General features: G+C 41.0%; 1 protein-coding gene across 1 annotated transcript in view; it reads left to right on the top strand.

Annotated features, from left to right (window-relative positions):
* The window catches only part of RP1L1 (RP1 like 1), a 39,881-nt gene continuing 20,965 nt past the window's right edge, over positions 471 to 19,386 (top strand). Inside the window, exons 1-2 of the mRNA XM_021392025.1 lie at positions 471 to 714; positions 14,851 to 15,508. Of these exons, the coding sequence (XP_021247700.1) occupies positions 14,870 to 15,508 (639 nt within the window). The 5' untranslated portion in view covers positions 471 to 714; positions 14,851 to 14,869. The remainder of the gene's footprint in view (positions 715 to 14,850; positions 15,509 to 19,386) is intronic.

Here is a 19,386-nt window from a genome sequence, read left to right as displayed (position 1 = left end):
CACCTATCGACACTACTTCTCCACTAAACCATGTCCCTCAGTACAACTTCTAAACATTTTTTGAACACCGCCAGGGACGGTGACTCTACCACCTCCCTGGCAGCCCCTTCCAGTGTCTGATGGCACTTTCTGAGAAGAAATTTTTCCTAACATCCAACCTGAATCTCCCTTGTTGCAACCTGAGGCCATTAATCTTCCCCTGCATTCAGGGTTATGACTTGAGTACCTGTGTAAAGAGAAGAAAGCTCTCAGTCATGCTTGTCACAGAGCAGGGCAAATTCTTCAATCAGTGAGTCTGTGCAAGGAATAAGGAAAAACATCTTTAAACCTCATTAGTTAATTATCGTCACTGCAGATGGTGCCCAGCTGTAAGCTCCTTCTGCTAGTCCTAATCCCGTTCCCAGTGGCTACCCTGAGCAGAACAGCCCATTTGTTTCTTTATCAGGAGAAGCGGTTGAGCATGTGACTGTAGGGAAAGCTGTGAGAAGGGGAGCAATGTAAAGCCTTAGGAAGGGAGATGGGGGCCTGTCCCCTTGTGTAGACAGCAGGTGAACAGAAGTGCTCCATTTTGCTCTTGTAGGGACGAGCAACGTGAGGAGGAAAGGTTTCTCTCTGGCTTTTTTTCTCTCTCCTCTGTGAGCATTCACGTGAGGTCCCACCTGGCATGGATTACTGACCTGAGCAAAGCTATGCATGTGGATTACCTTTGCTGTGGTAAGTTGAACCTGCTTCTCTTTGTCTTCTGTGTATGTGTGAATTGATGTAGGGAGAAGGAGCCAATAAGGGAAGTACTGGACTTGTGGAAAATGGCAAGGCATAGGAGCTTTGGTGTTCCTCTCTTATATCCTTTGTTTCTTACTAGGAAATGAGTTGATGGTCCTGTTGGATAATTAGCTGAATCAAAGAATTGTTAGGGTTGGAAAGACCACTAAGATCACTTAGTCCAACCATCAATTGCCTGTGATAAATAAGAGCTGAGCTTATGGTGGAAGCTTGCTGAGATCAAGCATGAAACTGGTGGCTGTGTTTTGCTCTGTGGAGCAATGCAGACATTATCACTAGGAGATTTCCAAAAGCTGTAGTTTTGTTTTTCTGGGAGGCTTTGGCCTGGGTTCTGAGTCTGTTCCTTAGTGGGGTATTTCCTAAGAAAACGAGCCTCTCTTTCTAAACTGAGCGGGACACCAGCTTTCCTGATACAATTCCCTCTTGTCACCTGAAATCTCCCTTGCTATTCAGGGACAGCAGGAGATTAAGAGTGGATCAACCCTAAGAGGATCAGGGCTCCTGCATGCGGACTGGGGACTCCTGTCCATTTTGAGCAGTGCTGCGTAGGCAGAGAGCTAGGCCATGCATAGGCCTGCTCCAATGTGATCCCTGGTAGCAGAGACAGCGGCTTTTACCACAATCCCAGCTGGGGGCTGAACCAGAATTTCCACTCTGATTGTCTTCTGTAAGATCTGAGTAGCCCACAGGTCCTTTTTTACCCGTTTGCTGGCAATCTCCCAGCTTCTCTAAGTACAAGCCAAAAGGGAGGCCTGGTGTTTTTGGCTAATCCAGGCTTCAAGTCATTAACCCTTGGCTGCTCTAGAGTGAGTTAGCATTAAGAAATGAAGTCACTTCTGAAGCTGGACAGACACTCATAGAGTTGATAACACAAGGATCATTTACAGCACAAAATTTGACCCCTTTAATAGTACAGGGCACTGAATTTCGTCTCATAGTTCTTGGCCTTCTGTTTTTTACCTTATATGTCATGTTAGGAAACTCATAATGTCAAGACTTTGCATCTTTAAGGGCTGAATTAACACAGAAAGGAGGAAGGGTGCTGATATGAATTTGCCACAGGTCTGTGTTTCAGCAGATTATTGAGCCTTCAAATAGAAGATCTTGCAACATTCACTTGCCTTGTGCTCAAAACCCATTTGGTTTCATTTGTCTGCTTTGGGAGAATATTTTCTGGTGGCCACACTCTTGATCTGGGGATTTCTGCATCTCTGTGACTTCTTCTGCAGGGTTGGAATCAACAATTGTATTTGTTTTGAATGCCTAAGACTAAAGTAGGTTACAATCTCAATGAATTTTGGGGTGTGATGGCAACTGAGTAGTATTTAACACTGGACATCTTCTGCTCACTAAATTGCTTCTTACAGCAGCTGAAGGCACAAGATAATCTCTCCATCTCCTGCTGCATTTTTTTTTAATTTTTTTTTTTTTTAATTTCCTTCTTCACTGGATCTCCCTTGGCTCTCTTTTGGAGCTTTAATAAGATTCTTCTCATTTTCTTCCATTTATTTCCTTGTAATCATGATTGTGTTCTTATTGTGCCTTGGAGAAACCTGAATAGTTTGGCCAAGTAGGTGAGTTTTATTGCTACCAATTAATGTTGTTATTAATTTGATCCCATTACATGTAAAGAAGGGAAAAACGGCACACTTAAGTGTAAAATATGACTTCCACGGCTTATATGGTGTTTTTTGTGTTGAAAATACATTGTATGTGATATATGATATATATATATTACATGAATAAAATACTTTGGAGAGAGAAACAATGGATCCTCTCCCCTCTGCCCTTTACATTACAATTCTTTCCCTTAATGTCTATTTTCCTGCATAGAAATAAATAAATTCCCACAGTCGAATTTTAAATTACCTGTGAGAAGGGCCTTCCACTTCTTCATTTGTGGATTATTCCAGTCTAAGTGACCTCAGTTCCCCCCCCCCCCCCCCCTTCACAGTTTTATCCCATTACATCTATTTATACCCTCTTGCTCTGAGATGAGCAATTCCTCTGCATGCCTGGGAAGAATCAGCGCCTTAACATTTCAGCCACACAGAGAATTATAAGCACGGGAGAAAATCAAGACCCAGGTGCAGCCAGTGCCAAAGCACAGGTTGAGAAGGGTCTTGATTTCATCTATTTGTGTAGTGCCTACGCTCGTCAGCTTCCCCTAACTTATCTCCTAGCTTGCAGCACACTCATTCCTCATTGTTCGCCTACAAATGCTGGGAGCTCCTAACAATGGAGATCCTACTTCTTCCTTGGCTCTTGGCTCCCTCCTGCCTGCCAGCTCTTTTATTTTCCCTCGGGCATTAGTTGGCCAAGCAATGTGTATTTAGTGCTTTCAATCTTCCCCCCTCCCCCCCTTCTTCCTTCCCCACCCCCTTCTAACCAACCCCTTAATCATTTTGCTGCCTTTCTGCAAATTGTCAGTATCCTGTAGGCAGTCTGATGTTATCCCCAGCCTTCCTCCTCCTGCAGGGCGTGGAAGTTAAGTTTATTGCCTTACTTTCCGAAGTGTATCTGCTGATGTTGGTGGCCTGGATTGCGTGAGCAGATCCTTGCATAGACTTAAAGGCTTAACAGGTGAAGTGGGCTACTGAGGTGGCTCTGCAAATCCCCCCATGCTGCTATCAGAGCAGTTCACAGGGACAAAATGCACTTTTGTCAGGAAGTTGGCCCTAGCTCTTTGTTCTTACTTTAAGAAGGCTGTGTAAGTCTCCGTCTTAGGATCAAAGAGACAAAGGTTGTGTTAGAATCATTAAGGCTGGAAAAGACCACTAAGATCCCCAACCTCAGTGCACTCCTGCCATGCCCACTGACTATATCCTTCAGTGCCACATCTCCACATTGAACACCTCCTCACCACCTCCTCGGGCAGCCTGTGCTGGTGCATCACCGCTATTTTGGAGAAGATATTTCCTAGTGATATCTCAATAGCCTAATGAGTGGTATTGGATCCAGTTTCCCTTTTAGTTTAGAATCATCGAATAGCCTTAAGTTGGAGGAAGCCCACAAGGATCAAGTCCAACTCCAGCTTTTTCTCTGCCTTTTCTGTCTGATACTCTGGGAACCGTAACTATTGCTCATGGCTGAGTCCATATAAACCTGAGGCAAAGAGAGACCCCGATCACTTGTAGGTTCCCTGAACTACAGTAGGTAGTAGTTAGGTACACTTGTAGGTTCCTGTCTACGCTCTGAGTCGTGTGCTGGGCTTCATCTGTGTCTCAGCATTCACAAACCACTTGGAAGGTGCCATGATTAGGTAATATCTGCTGATGACCTTCTCGTGGCATGTACAGAGTCACCTCAACACCGTCCCAGCAAGCGGAGCCTGGCTGCCACCACAGCATCCAGTGAGCCGCGGTGACCTTGTTGTGCACGCGTGCCTGATTGCATCATGGAGGTGGGCAAGCCCGTTCCTGATAGCAAGCCTGGGCTCGTGCTGACTGGCAGCGTGGATATCCTAACATGTGCATTTACCATCAGTCACCTCAGCAGTGGCTTCAGAGCGCTGCTGGAATCCAAAGAAGCAGTAAACCTCTCCCATTTACGGAAACATTTGGCATTTCAAGTGTGCCTTTAAGTGATGAGATGGACCTTGCAGTTGGTGCAATACATTACAGTTTGGTGGGATTTTTTTTCCTACTTGAGGGAGCAGTCACTGTTGCATCATGGTTCATTTGGAATCATCCTATACAAACTGCTCACTGATTTCTTTTGCTTTGTATCTTGTCTTTTTTTTTTTTTTTTTTTTTTGCATTCTTTCTGTATTCGCTGTCTAGGCTTAGTCACCTGCATCACCCGATGTTCCTGTCTCTTGGCTGCACCACTCTTGTGCCCTAAGATCTGGCCATGAGGCCTGGCAGGGACATGGTTGTGACTTGCCTCCATGAACATCTCAGCACACCCATGAGCATATCTGGCAGATGCTCTTGCCATTAAAGTTCAGGCAAAGCAAGCACTGGAGTTGGACAAACATGGCAATTGGCCAATCCATGAAAATAAATAGTACATTGAGTCCTAGGTATGTCTTGTAGTAGTTTTCCGTAGTATTCCCTTTATGTTGGGGATTCATTCACTTGCTTCAACATGCTATTTCTTTAAGCTTCCTCAAAGGCATGCAAAGCTTCTTAATAAATAATCTATTTCTTATCACATTTGCCTTTGAGTGAGAGACAGGACAAATGGGACAGTGTTCGTGCATGAATCCAGGTCAGCATCAGATGTAGGCTGGGAAGCAGTGGTGATGAGGAGCTGAGCGATGATTGTGATGTTGTATAAACTTTGCATTAACTCCTACAAGTTTTAAGAGATCTGTGCTTTGAGGATGCGTATGAGGCCCAGAAGGGAGGTGCACTGCAGCAAGAGAACTGCATTTCTCCCTAGGCTTTCACAAGGTGCTGATAGCTGTAGTATCTAAATGCTTCCTGCTCTGTGGTTGGCAAGGTGTGAGCTGAACTGGCCAACCCTAGCAATTTTCAGGAGAGGCAGAAGCAAGTACAGAAAAGGTGAAAATATTCAGAGCTGCAGTAGCGGCAGGAGTGAATGCAAAAATACGGAAAACCAGAGGGAAGCCATCAGAGTGCAGAATCACAGAATGGTTTGAGTTGGAAGGGGCACTTAAAGGCCGTCTGTCCCACTCCCTGCAGTGAGCAGGGACACCCACAGCTCCATCAGTGCTCAGAGCCCCATCCAGCCTGACCTTGGGTGTCTGCAGGAAATCCACCACCTCTCTGGGCAACCTGTGCCAGTGCCTCACCACCCTTAGTGTAAAAGAGAGGAATCTTTCTGGTAGGATTTTGAATAGACCTGGGGTAATGGACTAGATGATCTTAGAGGTCTCTTCCAAGCTTAATGATTCTATGATTCTATACTATTCTGAAAACTCGTAAAGTTTATGAAAGTTGAGATAAGCTATCTTAGAAACAGGTAGGTGTTGTAGGAAGAAGGGATGGCAGGAGATTTTGGGGAGATTACAGCCAAGAATCTGTAGGATTTGGCCACCTTCCAGGTATGAGGGTTTGGTGTGAAGGAGATGTAGGTGTTGAATACAACACGGAGACTGTGAGTTGGCGTGTCATACAAGTGTGGGTTATCCTCAGTGAGGAGGGCTGGCGGAGGGAAGAGTTTGTGGTGAGAGATAAGGAGGTGTTCTTTCAACTGCGATAAAAGCATTGGCAGCCCCACAGCTGGGAAAGAGCTCGGAGGGAGGGGAGGAGAGGAGAGGCCCAGCAGCAGAGAGATGCACCTGTTGCTGTGGATGGGAAGAAGGATGTCACAAGGCATGGCAGCATCACAGGGAGCACAGTGTCACCAGGAAGAGAGGGAGGATGGGGAAGAAGAACCAGAGCATTCAGAGATGGAGAAGATGGAGGTTATTGAAGGTGGTGCTCATTGCTGTGGAGGAGAGCTGGATATGAAGGACAGCTCAAACTAAGGCGGAGGTGGATCTTCTGGGTTGTTTTTTTAAGACTAAATTCAACATGGAATCTTTAAAATATTTACCACTTGGAGACTTTTTGTGGTTAGGATCTAACCTTTCTGTCCATGAAGTTTTGATTGTTTCAAAGAATTTTTTCTCTAATTTTTATATTTGTAGACATTCTTCCAGCTGCCTATTTCATTTAGCTGACTATTTGGCGTTTTCATCATTCAAAAATATTGAATCCATTTTGAAAGGTCAGCAAAGGAGAAAATTTTTTTTTCCATTTTTTCCACTGAACATTTCATATACTCATTTTTGATAATCCTTTTCCATCCTTTTTTTTTTTTTTCCAAAAACTCCAAAAAGTGCTCTTCCAGGGGTCAGCCAAAGACAGTTCCTCCCTTTACCTTCTGTTTAAACATTTCCAATATTCTCTTGAGAGTCAGGACACGAGGGATGACATATACTTGAGAAAACATCTTTATTGTCACCACCTGACTTCATCACTTTCAGCTTCTTTTCTTCGTGTTGCTGAGGCCTCAGCATGGGATGTCCAGAGAAGCTGTGGGTGTCCCATCCCTGGAGGTGTTCAAGGCCAGGCTGGATGGGCACTGGGCAACCTGGGCTGGTGGGAGCTGTGCCTGCCGTGGCCTTGGCTGATCCTAGCTCCTGCTTTGTTCCTTCAGAATGGCCCCAGCACATTTGGAAGGAGCTTGCATGGAGGAAATGCCCATCATTGCAATGCAGCTGTCAGTGGAGAGAAGGCATTGTCCCTTCTGCTCCTGCACAATGCCCAAAAGGAGCAGATGTTCAGCAAGTGCTAATCCCAGGAGATCACAGGAGCTCCACAGAGTCCTTCTGGCTTATCTGATCTGAGAGTCTGGCACTTGGGGGAAGTTCCCTGTGTGGGGAAAAGAAAGAATAGTTTATTGTTTTAAAAGTGCAGACAAGAAAAAAACAGAGAAATCCCCAAATTTAGACTTTGGCAAGGGTGCCAGTATTAGCATTGCAATCCTTTATTAATAGTCCACTGACCTGAATTAAAATCAAGAATAAGGAAAATTGGAAGGATGTAAGTCGTGGGGCTAAAGTAGAGATAGAGGATAAAGCAAGTCCATGAAAAAATGCAAAAGGAGTTCTGTAACTCAAAACTGTCTGAGTTATTGAACTTCTTTAAAATAAAATAACATAAAAAACCCAACTCTCTCTCCTAAACAACAACAACAAAAAACATGGGAAAATAATCTGGATGGGATTCTCAGTTAGGAAGGAAGTCACTATATTAAAAAACCCTATTGATAAAGAACAAGTGGAGGAATCTTTGAAAAAATTGGAAAGCACACAGATCAGCTGGCCTGATCATGTTGGCAGATTGGATGTTAGAGAATGAATTGAGAAACCAACCACATTGCTCCCCCGAGACAACTGATGCTAACTGGGATGAATAAAGGAGAAAGGACTTGGACAATATCTGTGGGTTTTTTGTTGGTGGTGGTTGGTTGTTTTTTTGTTTTTGCCTTACTAACCAAAGCCAAAAGATGAAAGTCATTCCAGGTGAGAGATTCTAGTATAATGGGACAAATGTTAAGGCAGAAATAACTACACAGCTGCACGGCACAAGAAGTACAGATGAAAGGCCAAGTAAATACACGATGCCAAAAAAAAAAAATTGACTGCTTCTACTGCTTATCAAATTTTATATAGTGCCTAATTTGGCTTGGAAAATTATTTCAAAGGATTTTAGAAGATTCATTTTTGGGTGAGTAAAAGCAGTCCACAGATTCAGTAATAAACATATTGGAAAAAGTGTATCTAGAAAGAGCATACATGTTAAAATGTAGAGGGATCTGATTTGTTTCATACCTTTTGAAATAATTTTGTAAGAGTGCAAAAAACATATTAATAAAAATCATAACTGATAATTGTTTATAAGAAACCGTGGGTATTGGAAATGTAAGAGAAAGGGTAATAGAGAAAAATTAGAAGCAGTCCGAAAAAAAGAGATCCATGCTGGAAAAAATACAAAAGTCCCATATCAGGGTATTAATAATCTCAAGTTTGTACTTAATCTTGGACGTGCAACATGAAGGCTACCCTCAAAGGGAAGTGCAAAGTTATTGTCCCCAGTATTACCAGAAATGTAAGTAAAGGTCTTTGCACGTTCTCTCAGTACCCAGTTCTCTACAACAGAAAACTCTTTTGCACTAGAAACACCAGTTCTCTGTGCTAGGGCTCTCTGCCTCTTTCAGTGGAATGCTTTAGTTTTGTTCACATTGGGCTGTGATTAACAGCATCCCATAGCAGCTATTATGGTACAGCTGGGCCAAGGAGCTTGGGGAAATGATTGGAGACAACAGGATGTGTAGGGAAAGGGATAATGAATGGGGCACCAACATGCCCCTATCTCTTTCTGCTAGCAAAGAGCAGTCTATCATCTTGTTTTACTACATTGCACTCACATGCTTCCCCTCTCTTCACGTTTCCTCCCAAGCAGAAAGCAAATCCCATAACTCAGGAATTTGAACCAAGCCCTACTAAAGTGCTGAGGAACCAACCCTGGTAAGGTCTATCCAGACTGAGGGCCCAGCCCTGGCACCAGATCTCTGACCCAACCCCTTTACTAAGAAATGCAACTGTTATGAGCTTTTGTCTTCAGCTGTTCACCTGTTAGTTGCAATGGTGAAGGCGACTCTTGGCAAAATAACAAAGCATCTCTACCACATTTTATTTCATGCTGAAGGGACACAAGTTCATCGTTTAAGTCAATGACTTAAGTCCAAGACTGATGTAGATAGAGATATTTTCCACAGAATTAATGTTTTTAAATGTAAGGAGAATTGAAAGTAGTAAGTTCAGAAGGTTTTCTTTCTTCACATTCCTGGTTTGTTGCTGAGAAACTCATTAGGTAAAGTATCCAGAACAGGAGGAAGATTTACTGTAGGTGAATCTGATCCCTGGGAGTAATTCTTATCCTCCAGAAAGCTGGTCCTCTTGATTACCTAGGTTAAGAACAATGTAATCCTCTGCATGGAAGCTTGTACCTGGAAATAAAATTTGTACTGCTGCACTCTGAAGACCAAATTGTATCAAACTGATGTGAATGTGAATAAATAATAAGTAATACATTCCTTCATTTTTAAAAAAAGCAAATTTTTGTAGTATCTAAATGGCATGTATTTTGATGTTGCCACTTCTGTCCATTGCACCCTAGTACTTCATTAGGCACAACTGGGAAGAGTCTGTCTCTCTGTAACCATGTTCTAGGTAGTTAGAGACAATGGTATGAATCTCACCAAGTTTATTCTCCAGATTGTACACTTCAAGTGATTTGCCCTCTGTAGGCACATCGTGTACTTCTGTCACATTCTATTCTTATGGTGGCTTTTGCTGAACTCACTCCAGTATGCCAGTATCTTTCTTCTACTATGGAACACAAACTTGGACACAGCATCCAGAGGTGGTCTCAAAAGTGCCAACCAGAAGGGAATTATGATTTCTCTTGGTCTACATATGAGATCCTTGCTAATGCAGTGCAGTATCTGGAAGGCATCTTTTGCCAGAAAGGCTCCCTGCTGACTCCTGTTGAGCTTCTGGTCCAAGAGGACCTTCATAACCACTCCTGCAAGGTTACTATCCATCAGCCTGAGGGGTTTTCCATCCCTGATACAAGCTGGGTGTTTTCTGAGAGTCACATCAGTTAATTTCTCAAGCCTTTCAAGGTCCTTCCTAATGGTGGCCATTCTCTCCGATGTGTGGACTGCTCCCAGTAGTTGGGTGTCACAGGTGAAATTGCTAAGGACCTGGGTGATGGTCAGTGTGTTTTAAACTCATTAAGCCAGAGAAGAGAATGACAGTGTCAGCTATCAGAAACCTCTTTTCCAAGAAAAGAAACATTTCAAGTCCAACACAAAGTTTGACAATACTTTTCAAGTAATTTTAAACAACAAACTGCTTTATTTGTAGGGAATCATTTTATAATCACTGAGAAAGGTATACAGTCTCTTCCAGTTCATTGTTTTTCCCTTTTATGAATCAAACTTTTGTCTTCTTCCACACAATACTTCCTCTTGGTCCGCCCATAAATATTCACTGTTGGTAAGATCAGTTTGTCATTCAAAAAATATTTTTCTTTCTCATAGAGTGCACAAAGAGAACTTTTCTAGAGAAACATGGTTAGATTTTACAAGATGATAACTCATCTTTCTTGTCAGAAACGCACCTTTTCTGAGAAAATTTTCAAATGAAATAATCTCATTTATTATTTCCCAAGAAAGCGCACCTGGATTTTTCAACCAGCCTCATTTCAAATGTTATTGGTGACCTACAAATTGTTCTTCAGTCTGAAGAAACAACTTTTTAAAAATGGCAGCCACAGTTACTTGAGTGGAAAGAGAAACTTCTGGTAAAATGCAGAACGTTAATTTATCAGCATAAAAAAAAAAAACAACCCAATACACGCATTCAGGTTAGACAGAAGGAACAGCTGTAGGTTTAGCTGTAACTGAGATTAACTACTAGAACTCTTTGCTTTTCAACAAGGTAGATTCTTGATAACTTAAAATATTGAAGACTGGATGATTTCATAAAGGTTTTCTTATATCTCAAATAGAGGAAGGAGGGATAGAAGGTCAGCTGACGCCGAACAGAGGTTTGATAGGATTTAGAAGTGTGTGGCTTGTCTGACTGCTTGCCATGGTTTAGTGTTTTTGTGATGTCATTTAATCTATGTTTGGAAACAGAAAAATTGGTGTGACTCTGCATGGCAAGGTCCTGAGAGGGTGGAATGGCCTCCAGAAGGCGTTAAGTCTTTCCCAAGGATGGATTCCTGCACATTTTCCTGCAGAGCTGTTGACATCTTATAGAAAATACAAGCCAACTCAGAGATGACCATGCTCCTCTGAGTCAAGGAGCCCACAGCAATGGTCTCTGTACCTGAAAGATATGCTGTCTGCAGGTGGAACAGAAGTGCTGGATGAGGAGGACTGCATAGTGTCTCAAGAAGTTACTTTACATTTGAGAACCTCAAGTTAAGGATCTGAGATGTAAAACTTGGTGAACATGTTCTTGCAGGATCCTCAAATCTCTGTATTTCTAATAAGAACTCTGTATGATTCTGTTCTCTCTGAAACTAATCGCTTTCTGCAAAAGATATTTAGTGCTACAAGGGACATCAGTGCAGAGAGGCAATGGCTACATAAAAAATGAATAAAGAAAGAATTCCAGTTCATATAAAAGTACGGTTTTCCACTTATTTTGTTTGTGTATGTTTTCTTAAGAAGTGTGAGAGAAAGTCGCTTGTAGGTGAATTATGAAAGAAAATGTCACTTTTCAACATTTATCATTCACAGGTTACTTATTTGTCTTTAGTTCATGCCCAAATCTCAGTGATCCAGCTGTTCAACATTCATCTGAGAACAGGAGTTTGACATCTGCGCTGCACTTGAAAGCAGCTGGGAAAATTCACTGAATTTTCCTATTAAGACAGTATTGCACCAAAATTTTCTTCAAATTCCTGCCATCTATCAGCTCAGAAGTAATTAAGATATAAAAAGTTCTTAAGAAATATGTTCATCTTTACTGTGACTCCACTGATTTTCCCGGATTTATCTGAATTGAATTAATCTGATTCCAAATTATGGCTCATGAGTGGGTGGGTTGGTGAATTGATCAAGTGTGGTGGCTCAAGAAAGTTATCCGTATCTCTGTAGTTCTTTATGCAAGAGGAAGATATCGCCTCTTTGGTTTTGATTGCATCCTCATTTATACCGGTATGACTGAGAGGAGTGTCACTGAGTCAGATTTACACTCTAGTGACATGGGCGCAAGCAAGAGAAGGATTGGGCAAACTATGCCTAAACCCCAGTGGATTTGAGAGCCTTCTCCAGTAGATTAGGTAGCTTTTCTTTCTATCTTTAGCACTGCAGTCCTGATTAACCCTCCAAGCTGTGGTCAGTCATTTTGAGGACAGTTTGATTGACAGCACATAGCCTGGTAACACTTTTCCCTGTGTTGTCCAGCGCATTCGGTCCTGGTTGTGGTTGGTTGGTTTTGTTGGCTTTTGTTTTTTTAATTTTATTTTTTTAAAACTCCTGGATATTCAGTGAGGAAAAAGTCATCTTGAGCAAGCGACATGAAGTATTTCGATGTAAGTAGAGACTTCTCTGTTACATATCTATAAAAAGGCATAGTTCGACAAGATGACCATTTTTGTTGCTTTGCCAGATATTCAGTAGAATCCTCTTTCAATTCTGAAAGAAACTGATGATAAATCACTTCTCTCTGTGGGAACTGTTCATATTTCACATAATGTTTTTTGTGGAAGTCTCTTTCTTCATATCACATACTGCTTCATAAGATACTGTCTGACAGACCTTTAAAGTTTGGGTGGGTAACCAACTATACCACCCCAAATGTATGGGACAACATTCGTTCACACAGATGGTCCCAAAACAGCCCTGTGAAAATATTCCCCAATAATACTGGTGTTAGAAAATTGTCCTGTTTATTTGTCCCAAACTTGCTTGTCCCCACTTGCTTATACTTCTTTCAACATGGTCCAGCTTGAGATAGTAGAATAAATCACTGGGAAGCTGTTACATGTCTAGGAATGCAGCCAGAGTATTGAGGGTTACCGTTGGTCTGGAGACCACAGTTTGTCTGGATAATGAGTTTGTTTGGAAATTACACTGTGAGTGTCTGAAAGTTCTCATGTTGGTCTCATGGAGGAAGAAGTTAGAGTCAACTTTCTGAAAACTGTTGAAAAACAGAGAAAAGTAATATTTCTTTTCTGGAAGATAGGGTGATGCATTGACCTTTAGTTGGAAAGTAGATAACTGCATAATAATTGCTCAGTGAAATATGTCCATAGAAGAATAAATCATTCTGAAATTTTTCAATATGCAAAGATATCAGAAGGCAGACAATTGTCAAAATAATAATCTTTCCAATTATGCCTAATGTTTTTTCTCACCTCCCCAGGTTGGATTTCCAATTATTGCAGAAATGAATTTTATGTAGTGCAAAGTGCACAAGTGTTTCACTGGAGAGTAGCATAGTTAGAAAGTAATGATTTCACTCCAAAAAGTGGTGAAAAATAGTGTTCACAGGTTGTTGAATGCTGCGCCTCTGAAAATCACTGACAAAATTCCCATTATTCACAGTTTTCACAGAATTGGTCCTCTAATGAATAATTTGTCAGTAGGATGACTATTTTCTTGAAACTAGAACTTCATTCAGCTGCTGAAAGTAACTTGGAAAAAAATAAAGGAAATATGTCATTAAAAATACATCTATTCATTTCTAACTCATTTTTGAACACTTAAACATTATTTCTTGTGAGATTTTTTTTGAAGTTGCCATAGAAAACTGCTATCAACTAAGAATGTAATTTGGAAAGTAAACAGGGTTTAGGTGCAGCCAGAAACCACCACTAGAAATGCCATTGTGAGAATTTCTACTTAAATCTGGGTGATTAAATCACTCCTTAGAATCACTCTGTATGTTCATAAATTGTCATTAATCTTATTAATTATAACCAGTATTTTATTTCAGCAATTGTAAACATTGTTTTTGTTGTTCTTTTTTCTCTGTGTTAAAAAGCAAACGTTTTTTCTAGCATAGTAATTTCACTCCACGTGCAGGTCAGAATCTTTTAGTGACTTCCAAAACAATGTATTTGCCAGGGCAAAGCAAGAACAAGTAGAGTCCAGTCTCTTTTCAGCTTGTCTCCGTCACAGCAAATAGTTTAAAAACAGGTTCAAAATCTTCAGACTCAAAGACTGAAATGAGCTTAGCTTTAATAGTGAATGGCACCAGGAGCTCCCATACAAATTGGACAGGTATTATCCTCATATCTGTCCCTACTAGGCTGAATTCAAGTTTTCCCTTTGTTTAGCAGAGCCACATTTGTAGTTCTATTTGAGGTCTTGAGATATGCCATACTGTTTTTGTTTGTATAACTGGTATGAATTTTCATCTAGATCTTGTCTTAGCACGCTGCGGCATGGCCATGTGGAACTATTCTGAATCCAGGCTACTCTTGGTACAATCAGGAATGGTGTATGCTACATTGTGCACTCACTTTGTGAACCAGGAGTTGGACTTGAGGATCCTTGTGGGTCTCATCCAACGTGGGATACTCTAGGATTCTACGAACAAATCCAGTATTTTTTGGTTGTTACATGCCAGTTTACAGGCTTGATGGGTTACATGAGAATTTCAGCTCTGTTTGTGAAAAGAAAACCAAAGTAATCACTAGTTCTGACAGTTTCAGAGAAAACCTCAAAGATATAAGCAAGGAAGACACAAAGCTCAGAAGGACAACAGTGTGCAAATATCTGTTTCTGTGGGTTTTGCCTGGGGTCTGACTCGTGGTTTTGAGTCTCAGGGGCTACTAACACCGACTGAGTTCTCATTGGCATCTGCAGGACAAGGATAGTTAAAGTGTGAAAAGCAGTGTTATGGCTACTCTTGCTGCTGTGTTTCCTCACATCTACCTCAGACACAACTCCATATGTCAGAATCTGCCTTTCCTGAACCTCAGATGGTAAAACAGTTGTGAGGAAAACAAGCTTGAGTCCCGTGCGAGCTGGGCAGTGATTCTGTGTGACTCAAACTCTAATCTATTTCTGCTTCTCTTACAGTTACCTTTAAGCAAGAGGGATGACTCAGGTGCCTGCTGACTATCTGTCCACCACCAGCTCCTACAACTATGATCAGCCCCTTCCCTCCGTGGCTCGAACAAGCACTGTCACCCAAGTACCCCCGGCCAAAAAAATAACCTTCTTCAAGAGTGGAGATCCTCAGTTTGGGGGAGTGAAGATGGCCATCAACCAGCGAAGTTTCAAGAGCTTCAATGCGCTCATGGATGACCTTTCTCATCGGGTCCCACTGCCGTTTGGAGTACGGACCATCACCACCCCACGAGGAATACATTGCATTAGTGAGCTGGACCAGCTGGAGGATGGAGGATGCTACCTTTGCTCCGACAAGAAATACGTCAAGCCTATTAACATTACTTCTGCTGGACATAGACCAGGTCCTCCACGAACTGGTCGTCCCTCCAGTACCTTGAGAAGAGCAGCCCAGGAGGGCAGACTAGATGATTATTCCACACCTTTCACTCAGCATGGCCCCAGAATTCCCAAGAAAATCACTCTTGTTAAGAACGGAGAAGCTGGTTTTCGGCGCTCAATTATCTTGAACCGCAGAAACGCAAGGAGTTTCAAAACTCTCCTCGATGAGATTTCAGAGATCCTGCAGTTTCCAGTGAAAAAGCTCTTTACTGTTGATGGGAAGAAGGCAAGTGTCTCTGGTACCTGGTGCTGTTAATTTATGAGATGTTTTCATATCATTCCATATGATGCAAATCCTATATCCTATGATGCCAATTATTTACCCACACTATCTTAGCCCTTTGGACTTGTGACTGTCACATTAGTTACTTCCCCATGATTTACATGTAGATGTGATGTAGAACAATTCTGTTCAGCCTTCTAATAAGTTCATATATCACATGCTGATTCAGGTTAATGGGAGGCAACTTATGACATGTCCAGAAGCTCAGTGTTCTGCAGGGTAGGCACCTTCATCATGGAGGAGAGGAAGCTGATGCTTTATAGCATTTCAACTGTCAATAGAAATAGGCACTTTCAACTGCAACTTTATAAGCAACAGTCTAAATGACAGCAGGTATCTGGAGATGGCTTCATTTCAGACTCAGCTATCTTAATGTCAGTGTCTAAATGTGTCCATAGGTGAGGTAAGTAGCTAAGATCTCATGCAGCTGTTGAAGCTAAACTGACAATCAGTTGAACTTGAAGCTGGCCAAAGATGGGTACCTACTTTAGACGCCTTCAGATTCTTTGTTTCTAGCTTCCACGAATTTATTTGCAAGGTGAAGTTTACCATGTCCCACAGCTACAACTATATTATTAAATTTTAAGTGTCAGATCACTACCTCATCCATTCTGTTAAATTCTTGGCATCCTCCCTGGTTTGATATTGGCCCAGAAAAACCATCTCTCAGATAATTTCTGGGAACAGTTTAAGAGTTAGGGCTTGTGACCATTCACTGTAGGAAGTTTGGATATGGTCAGCCCATGTTAGTGTTAGAGCAGTCAGGCTGTTTCAGTTGGCTCCCATTGTGTAGAACAGGGTCTGGCACTACTTGATTTACTATTACAGCCAATCTGAATTAGGAAAAAACAACTGATGCTGCTTCCAGCATGTGTTACAATCTAGAGCATTATATTTTGCCAGTGATCTTTCCAGTTTTCAAGACTTGAGTTCCTGTTCAGTCCGTATGAAGATAGTAATCTTGTGTAGTGGTAGTAACTTTTTCATCTTCAGTTTTTGAGAATTTTCACACAGTTTTTTTAAAGAAACGTTTTGCCTCCTACTTCCATTATTCTACCTTTATCTTTCCTCCCACCTAAATAATTGGAGTTGTCTTCTACATTTTACCTCTGCAGTAGTGTTTCCTGCTAATGTTTTCTAAAGGTCATGTGAATGGGACTTGGAAACAGATTGATGAACATTGCTGTGGCTAGATTATTTTCTCTAGCATGTCACAGAGTTTAATATTATACTCTATGTAGTGATATTATTTTCCACAATAAATCCCAGGGTTCCTTTAGAGAACTACCCATACACATCTTCTGTCTATTTGCTTTCCACTATGTTTTCCATCTTCAGAAATGGAGGTGTGATTCAAACATCACCACACAATCTATCCACAGTCTCTTGGGATTCTTTTGTATGAATAAGAAACATTTCATAACCATTTTATTGATAGTCTAGAATTTCATCTGCAGTACCCTTTTAATTTCATTTGTACTCTTTCCTGCGCAGTGTCCCTGTGATAGGTGACTATCAATGTTGTCAAGCTTACAAGTATCACAGAATCGAAAAGTTTGGAACAGATCTTTGGAGATCATCTAGTACATCCTCCTGCTAAGCAGGTTCCCTACAGCAGATGAGAGTGTCCAGGCAGGCCTTGAATATCTCCAGACTCCACAACCTCTGTGTGCAGCCTGTGCCAGTGCTCTTTCACTCTCAAAATAAAGAAGTTTTTCCTCTAGGAAATGTGATTATTGCTATCTTTAACGGGGAACATTTTAAAGGCTTTTTCTTTTTTTAACCAGTCTTAATTTTAATCATTTACCTCTTGCTTTCCAGCAGTTCTTACTGCTTATTCATTCATGTTAGTACTTACTGGAGCTTATACCCTGGACTTGAGTGCAAAGCATTTTTGAACCACAAAGAAGAACTCATTCAGTCTTGGGATTTTCCAATCTTTCCCTTTTGTAAGAATTCTCTAAACCATTTCTATTCTTCTGCCTAAGTTTTCTTGTCAGACCTCATCTTCAGGATCTCTATTCCCTTTGCACAGTTCATCGTGTCCCCAAGTTTTCACTAGATTCTATTGGTTTCCTCGAAGAGTAAAAATGGCAAATTTATCACACTTTTTGGGGTGATTTCCTCAAATGATCTCCTTCAGCTGCTGCTGAAGATTAATTTTGACTGTATGTCTTACCTTTGTACTTCTACTTACATTTTCTTTTAGTGACAGTGAATCATGCCTTCATTCTTCCATGACGATTCAAAGATGTCTATAAGCCTCATATTTCTTGGGTAGTTATTTTTGCTACTATTCTCTTTACGTAATAATTAAATTCACTTCAAATAATTTTGTTTGCTTCTTTTACTGCATATCTATGTAAATTTTTGAAAGCCTTGTTACAGAGACCACTATTTCCTGGGAAGGGGATAGAGGGGATGTAGGTCACTCGGAAAGCGCTGCTTCCTATTTACCACCAATATCTGCCCATGATGTCATGGGCCAACATAACAAAATATGAGGCATTTCAGAGCAGCCCTTGTAACTTTTGACATGCATTCCTGCGATGTGACAGATGAGCTTAATAATGGTGAGATTTATTCCTGAGCAGTGTATCTGGAGTACTGCTTGACCAACTTTGTATTTGTCTGGCTTACAATAATATAATTCATAGCATTTAATAGCAGATTCAGTGTCTTTTTTTTGCTAACATTTTTTCCTTGACCTCTTGAAAACTAAATAGATGAACCTTCTCCTGCAGATGAATCAATCTCTTTTTTCCATCAATGAAATTGCTGTTTGTAGACCTGAGAGTGTTGCTCATCCAGTCTACTTTTGTTTTCTTCTACTACTGGAACTCCAGTGAAGTCACCTCTGGAACAGAATGTATGGTTAGCATATATTATCCCAGTGCCTCCATTTTAATTTCTTTATCTGAGTAAACACTGAACACTTCAAAATTACATATTCTGGTTTCCTGCTATATCTTTATGTGGATATAAACTGAGACACACACGGAACAGGCTTGTTGGGCTTGTTGTTCTGTGTTCCTTTCTTGCAGCATTTAATTCAATTGTAGCTCATAAGGAAATAACAATTTTGAACAGCAAATCTCACTAGCTTTTGTACATCAGTACTTTTTTCTCAACTTGTCTCATTTATTTTTATGACTTTCATTCAGCCTTTTATCTTTTTCTATTTTTTTCGAAATTAACTTTATTCTGAAGTTTCATTTGAAAAGGGAGAAATGCTAGTGATTTCATGAAGACAATAGGCTGAATATTTTACCACTTCTTTTTTCCCTGCTGAAAGAAGTCAGAAGAAAGTCATGGGTGGCTATGCAGAATCCTAATATATAGTAAGACCAAAGGTGGTGATGTAGTTTCAAGATCCATTGGAAGCCAGAAGAGATCTTACTTTCAGGATCTGACTTATTTTGCTGTTATTTTGCCCTTTTGTTTGATACTATCTATTTGCTTACTTGCCTCTCACATTTTGAAAGTAGGACTTCACAAGCTTTTGAGAGAGGCCAGACTCCTTGCCAGTTGTTTCTTCTGTAGCCTGAACTATGGGGCTTTAATTGTTCCTAGCTTTGAAGTCTTCCAGTGTTATAAATTCACAATTAACTTCTGATAAACATAAAAAAACCCTCAGGTCAGTAGAAAATTTAATTGAAAGATACTGATTCCAATGTCAGCACAATTCCAAAGGGGTTCTATTGGAATTTGCACAGTTGAATTTTTGTTCTGTCTCCTGAAGCTTTGAATTGGGTGAAACCAATATTTTGTATATTAACAGTAGGTTGGATTTTGTGCCTACTGGAAAGGATGAGCTAGGC

The sequence above is a fragment of the Numida meleagris genome, chromosome 3 (assembly GCF_002078875.1).
Source record: "Numida meleagris isolate 19003 breed g44 Domestic line chromosome 3, NumMel1.0, whole genome shotgun sequence".
In the NCBI taxonomy this organism is placed as follows: domain Eukaryota; kingdom Metazoa; phylum Chordata; class Aves; order Galliformes; family Numididae; genus Numida; species Numida meleagris.
Note: the sequence above shows the minus strand (reverse complement) of the source record. Positions and strands in the feature narration are given on the sequence as shown.